Raw genomic sequence first — 7,500 nt, 5'->3', positions numbered from 1 at the left:
GGTTTCGTATTCAACTTTCAACTGCACGCTAAACCATCTCGCGAGACAAGCAACATCGAACGACTGTCGTTCGCCGACTTCACTGATTCGAAGAACACGTAAAAGCGGAAGCATAATTAAACGGACCTAGAGCAATTTCCTCGAAGAAATCTCTGACAGCCATTCTCAGTGCCATTTTAGCAAAACTTGCTCGAACGCCCTTCAAACTTCAAATGCTTGACGGCAAAACATGCCATGTTTGCACCCAATTAGAGCATGTTTTTTTCGTCAAGCGTCCACGTTTAGATGAAAACGACGGTGTTAAGCGCATCTGAAAAAAACCACTTGCGCAAACATTATTAATCAAAATTCCAAGAGCAGCTTAATTAGTGACCAGATGACAATCATCACCTCTGCATTTAGTCAAATGCATGAATGTAGGTATCTGCATTTGGTGCAAGATACTTTATCAGAAATAACCAGTTATCTCATCAAGTGAATGTATGAAAGATCATACATTTGAACTGCGGAGAAAGTTATGAAGACATGATTGATCATCGCAGTTATACACAACTTAACACTTATGATATTAAAGCTTTTTAATTTCACAGCTGCTTACGCTCATGTCTTCAAGTTGTTACATCGTTAACTGAAAGACTTACAGCCTCAATCTTAGCAGCTTCAGCCTTTAGCTTTGCCTGTTGAACTGCAGCCTCGCCTTCAATTCGAGCCGCCTCTGCTCTGGACTGGGCTTCAGCCTTAGCTTGTCCTGTTGATTCCACTGCAGCACTTTGAGCCTGAAGCTCTAACAACTCCTTTCTAGCACGTTCTGCTTCAGCTTCATCTGTTATCTTCTGCCTTTCTAGTCGACCCTTGGCTTCTTGTTCCAACCTTTCTGCTTCATGTCTAAAAGATACACACCATAAAGCAAGTACAGTATAGGGACACCACAATATGCCAACCAGAGTCAAATACGGGTTTATTGTTTAGACCTCTCACTCGCAATCGTAATAAAAACAGGTATTTTTCTTTGCAATCTAAGTTACAGGAACCTTAATATGATAGCTTGCGTAGCAGCCGTTTCACTTTCCTTTCTAGGCGGAGAGATCGAACAAAGCAAGCGGGCGAGCGAAGGAGCGCGCCTGGGGTAAACAGAGAAGCGGAGAGGGGGTAAGCGAGAAGCGGGAGGCGTGCTTCCTATTTTTCGCACCCGCTTGCAGTCTCGTTCCTTTCGCGTGCTTTTTAGGAAACGCCTGCTATGCAGGCTACAATATAATAATTCACTCGATGAAGGAAAACATAGAAGAATAATTGATCTAACACACTAAAAAAAGATTAAAAGGTTAAGAAAGACCTGTTAGTTGAATTAGATTACCAAATTAATTCCTGAACTCATTGCGCATGTTCCATTAGACCACAATTTCCGGAATTCCCGTTCAAAATCGATGGAAGATAGTTTCCGTAAACTCGTTTCGAAAATTTAGGTTGTCCCTTTTTCCTGAAAATGGAACTTTCTGTTCCATCTGGCATTTCTATCTGGCATGAATCGGCCCTAGTTTCTCTAGCCGTGAATGTTGCCTGAGGTCTGTCACAGTCCGAGCCGATCCTTGATCGCCTAATCCTCCAAAAAAAACGCTAAGATCTGCTTTCTGGAACAAGGGCTGGTCGTTCAGATAAATTTCCTGTGGGTATTTGCCCGGTTTACATAATCTCTCGCGAAAAAAGTTCGCAACGATGTCTTTCATCACACGGAAATAATGCTTGAATTTGTCAGGTAAATATCTCGGAAGAGTTAGCTCAAAATAATCGTTACTGCGGCACTACAGACAAGCACTTCACTATTGTCCTCCAGCATTTTGCTGAGAAAATCTTAGCGGAAAATGCGCCCAAGCGAGAATGGAACGATATCTCAGATAACCGTTTATATGTCTGGTGGAAAATACCGTTCCATATGACATACGAAAATTTCAAAAATGCAAACCGGAATTTTTGGTTGAGTTGGACGCGTCCATTGCTTTTTATTACAAGTGAAATTAGTAGGCAATCAGCATGGTGTACCTTCTCAGTTCACTTCAAAATTTTCAAGATGCTGTTTCACTCCTTTTTTGGAATTCAAGAATGCAAAAAAAAAAAAAAAAAACAGCCCCGAAGATTACCACACCATTGAAGAATCTAGCGATGAGTTCATCCCACACTATACATTGTCACAAAAGGGTGAATATTTGCCAGCAGCTGAGTGAAGTTTACAATATCTCAGATATCTGCTATTGCTCATACATTCTAGCCGGGCCCAGAGGCGGCCTTTGATTGAGAAGTCAAGTCAGTGATATAACTCATTGTGCCATTCATATGTGGTATATTTACATGTTTGCACACGTGATTTAGTTAAACAGTATCATCATTGGCTAATCACCTCGCTGTAGCTTCTTGAGAATTAGTTGTAATCTCAATGGCTAACTGGACTGACTTCTGTAGTGCATCTCTGGTTCGTTGATCTACTGGCTCCACAGATTGGATATCAATGCTTGTTATGTTCAGATTGTTTGCGGGGAAAGTAAACTTGCTTCGAATTTTGTGATTGTCGTCAATGCCAAACACCGAAGTACGGATGATCTTTGCTGAATTCTGCAAAGTAGAGATTGCGTTTATAACCTTTAGGCAAATGTTCATTCTTTAGAAGTTGATGACTGCAACTATAACATGTAAAATCAGTTAAAAGAAACATTAGCAAGTGGTGTATAATCCCTCTAAATGCCATCTCCTGTGTAGTCGCCGTAGTTTGGAGCGCTGCGTGACGACCCCAAATGACAACTGCACAATAGTCTAACCACCTATCATTATCACAGAGAAGAGATGTCCAATGAACAATAAAATCCGAAAACACCATTTCTCATTACTTGAAAGAACGAAGGAAATTTAGGCGCTCCAGATCTACAAAGTCCAGTTAAAGAAACCTTTTTCACGAATCAGTAAGAGTTTTAATTTGCCGAGATCTTTGCTATGATCTTTGAAAGATCCTTATTATCTTTTAGCATGCTTTTAAGAACCTTTGACGTTCAATATAAGTTCTGTGAGGTTATTCACCCGGTTTCCTTATTTCTTATCTTGTCTGGCTGCTGTCATACTGATGAAACAATAAAATGCCGGTCTAAAACACACCTTGTGAAAGTCATCAAACTGGACCCCAGCTACTGCACCACGTATCCTTGAAGCAATCGCTTTACAAGCGTCTCCGACAAAATCTGGAACAGAAAACAATTTTGCAGCATCCTTTGGACCCTTGTCACCAACTTCAAAGTGCCTGTTAAAAAAAAGTAATTTAATGTGCAACTTAGAAGTAAATCACCAACAAACTGACACTACCCATTTGCTGTAACGTTAACACAATTCTTGAAAAAATAAATGTTTGCCGAGGGGCTGGAGTGTATATATGATATTTGGAAGCTCTGGAGGGATAAGGACTTCCTGGGAGATGGGTGTCTTATGAGAAATTCCCTGGTAGTACACAATGACATAAATCTAGTTACCAGTTGTAAGATAACTGCAGCTGCAGTCTAGCATGATCAGAAGTCTCTACTGTGACGATGTCAGTACAGAAGTCTGGGCCAAGAAGCAAACACAGTGCCTTTATTACATTGGGTTTCTTTGGTTTTCCTCCTGACAGACTGAGCTGTGTAAACTGTTCATCAGGACACAGCATAACCAACTCAGGACCAAACACAACTCTGTAAAGGGACAGAACAGAATTTAACTTAACAGTTAACAGTTTATTTCTACTACTGTAAACAACTAAAAGAATTTACAAGGTTGTAATTATAAATATATAAATAAACAGTACAGTACATACAGTAGTGGGACACCCAAAATAACTAAAAAGCTAAACTAGTTGGGTGACCGTAATTATAATAATTAAAAATGTAAGAATCAGGAAAGAGGCACAACAAATACATTGGTACACATAAGTATCACAAACTTGGTGCAAGGTTAAATATACAAAACAAAACAAAATAAATAGATATAAACCATCAAAATATCAGAAAAGATTAATAGAGACTAATGAAATGCGAAGTTAGTTCTTTTTTAAATTGATTAGAAGTACAAAACTTGAATCTTTCATCAAGTTCATTCCATAATTTAGGTCCATTAAATCGAATATTAAATTTGCCATAATTTGTTCGAATTTTTGGAAGATAGAAAGTAGATCTAGATGCAAAGCGAGTATTTACATTATGTTTACAAGATGTTTTGACAAAAAAAGAATCAAAGATCTTTGGTAGTTTGCCAGTATTAAACTGGTGAATGAAAAAGAGAGTTTGAAGCTTAATATAATCTTGAAGTTTAAGAAGGTTAAGCTTAGCAAACAAAGGACTTGTATGTGCATCAAAATTTGAGAAAGTAATTAAATGGATTGTTTTCCTTTGTATTATTTGAAGTGGTTTAATATTATGATCATAAGTGTTGCCCCAAACTATACAGCCGTAGGAGAGAAAAGGAAGAATAATGGCATGGTATAATTGAACTAGTGTTTTCGTATTAACAAAATGTCTAATCTTAGATAGGACATCAATACCCCTAGATATTTTTTTTGAAATTTGTTGAATTTGTTCTTTCCAATTTAGATGACAGTCTATGAGAATGCCAAGGTACTTAACACTCTTTTGTTGATTAATTGGCTTACCATCTATTTCAATGTTCAAGGAATTGTTTATCTTTTTTTGATGAGGATGAAACATTACAAAATGTGTTTTAGTGATATTGAGAGATTGGCGCGAATATTGAGTTTGTTGGCGCGAAGCCATAGGCTAATTTCACTGGGTTCTCGATTAACATTTTGCTCTAGATGCTGTAAATCACCATGGGTATAAAATAGATTAGAATCATCAGCAAATAAATGGAAATCAAAAATAGATGAACAATTAGTGAAATCATTAATATAAATCAGGAATAATACTGGGCCAAGCACAGAGCCTTGTGGTACCCCACATGTTATTTGCACAGGATCTGAGTCAAAATTGTTTAGAGAAATAAATTGCTGTCTGTTAGTTAAGTATGAGCAGAACCACTCATTTGGTAAACCACGAATTCCATAATGTTCCAGTTTAGCTAAGAGAATGTTGTGATCTACTGTATCGAAGGCTTTACTTAAGTCCAAAAAAATCCAGCAAGAATATAATTTACTTTCAATGGCTCTTTGGATTTTATCAGTGATAAGCATAGAGGCCTGAGTAGTGGAGCATCCACTACGAAAACCAAATTGATTATTATCTAGTACATTATGTTTATCAAGAAAATTAACTAATCTGTTAAACATTAGCTTCTCCATTATTTTATGGAAAACAGATAACAGAGTAATTGGTCTATAATTGGATACTAAAGCCTGATTACCACTTTTGTATAGAGGTATTACTCTCCCAATTTTTAACTTATCTGGCACTAAACCCAGAGAAAAAGAACAATTAAATAAATAAGATAATGGATGACACAAGATGCTCTTCAATAATTTAAGAATTGTCACTGGAATGCTATGTGGCCCCAGTGCTTTACTTGCAATTAAGCTAGAAATAATATTCTCAACTTCAGTTGGTGATACTGGTGATAAATAAAAACTGTTGCATTGTGAATTTGTTAAATATTCCACAAAGGTTCTATTGCCAGGTTGAATACCATTGGCCAACATTGGCCCAACTGAGGCAAAATATTTGTTGAAGGCATCAGCTATACCTTTGGCATCAGTTAAGGTGTTACCATCGACTGTTAATCTATTTGGGAATGACAATTTACCACACTTAGAGCTAATAAGCTGCTTAATACCCTTCCATGTGGCTTTTGCATTATTAACATGATAAGTAAAATATTCTTTATAATATAGTTTTTTACTAACAATTAAAATATGCTTTAGTTTGTTCTTGTAAATTTTATAGCGAGAGTGATTACTTTGAGACTTACTTTTCAAATAATGCTTATTATAAATAGCTTATTTTTAGTTTTAATAGATTTACGAATACCCTGAGTAATCCAAGGTTTGGACTTAAATTTTGCTTCTCGTTTACTTAATTTTTTTAAAGGAACATGTTTATCTATTGTAGCATTGACTACAGAGTAAAAGGAATCAAACATCTGATTGATGTCATTATCCCTAAAAGCATTATCCCACTGAATTGACTGGACATCTGTTAAAAAATTATCCTGATCAAAGCAAGAATAATCACGAGCAAACCTGGTCACATTGCTTGCTGTCCAAGATAATTTGTTGATAATTAAGAAATTTGGTAAATGATCTGTAAGGTCACAAATCAAATTTCCACTAGTAGCAACAAATTCATTAGAATTAAAGAAAATATTATCAATTAATGTTGCTGTGTGATCAGTGATTCTTGTAGGCTGCAGAATGTGTGGTAAGAAGCCATAAGAAATTACAGTATTAATGAATTCCTCAGTTATCTGACAGTCTTCAAAGTTCAGAAGATTTATGTTAAAGTCACCCATGAATAAACATAACTTATTACTTTTTGAAAGTTTCTCAAGAGTTGAGAAGAGATATTTGTTAAAGTCCTCAGTTTTACCATTTGGGTGTCTATATATAACAGCGCACAGAATATTTTTATATGGATCACAATTAATCTCAATCCATAGAGATTCAAACTCTTTTGTCGTTAAACAAAGATCATCTCGAATATGAAATTGAATCCCCTCTTTGATGAAGAACCCTACACCACCAGCATTAGTCACAATTGGCTTGGAGACAAAATCATATCCTTCAATAGCAATGTTGCTAGTTAGATCACAGTTACTTTTTATCTTTGTTTCAGAAAGGCCAATAAGATCGAATGAATGCTGTAGATCTGATAGCAGCATTATGTAACCATCATGGTTAGCAGAAAGACTTCTTATGTTGAAATGAATTGTAGAAAAGAGAGGCATAGATTTGCTCTGAGAAATATCCTCATTATTAAGAAAGTCTTCTAGAGTATAATATTTAAAGTCTGGCTGCTGCATTATATTATTTTCCACATCATGATTATTAAGACTGGATATCTTGTCAAGTTTAGATAACAAGTCAAACCGCAGTAAGTTATCTATAAGTGTATGACATAATATATAAATAAGTAATGAACAGTAAGTTTTAACTTAGCCAGTTGGTTGTGGTGAGGAGGGATGAACTCTACCATCTTGCTTCACGATATCCAAATCCGATTTCTTGTTTATGGCAACAGCAGGGCTTTGTGAATCTCTATGAAGATAGATACGACCATAGAATGTCCAGATGTACTTGTACTTCAGATCCTTTCTAACGTTCAAACTGTCCTTAAAAAGATCCTTGTTGATTTGAGTAAGGTTTTCTGAGATATAAATCTTGTTCTCGTAGGAATTTTCTTGTTCTCTTCGTACAAATTTCACAATTATATTGGGCGCTCTGAAGCGCGAAGAATTCGATGAAGCGTGTGAGCCTTCCCTAACTACATCTCTGTAGGACTGTTTTGGTAGTCAATGACTTATGGATAAATCGCTTTCCGTGATATC

At 36.4% G+C, this 7,500-nt stretch overlaps 1 protein-coding gene across 2 annotated transcripts in view; it reads right to left on the bottom strand.

Annotated features, from left to right (window-relative positions):
• Positions 1-7,500, bottom strand: part of LOC145462375 (major vault protein-like) — a 36,817-nt gene that overhangs the window by 2,153 nt on the left and 27,164 nt on the right. For both annotated transcript variants that reach the window (XM_081445884.1, XM_081445885.1), the window contains 4 exons: positions 3,507-3,704; positions 3,139-3,280; positions 2,393-2,604; positions 642-885 (listed from right to left, as the gene is read on the bottom strand). In XM_081445884.1, the coding sequence (XP_081302010.1) occupies positions 642-885; positions 2,393-2,604; positions 3,139-3,280; positions 3,507-3,704 (796 nt within the window). The remainder of the gene's footprint in view (positions 1-641; positions 886-2,392; positions 2,605-3,138; positions 3,281-3,506; positions 3,705-7,500) is intronic.

Source organism: Orbicella franksi, chromosome 12 (assembly GCF_964199315.1).
Source record: "Orbicella franksi chromosome 12, jaOrbFran1.1, whole genome shotgun sequence".
Lineage (NCBI taxonomy): Eukaryota > Metazoa > Cnidaria > Anthozoa > Scleractinia > Merulinidae > Orbicella > Orbicella franksi.
The sequence above is the reverse complement of the archived record's forward strand: the minus strand, read 5'-3'. Positions and strand labels throughout refer to the sequence as shown.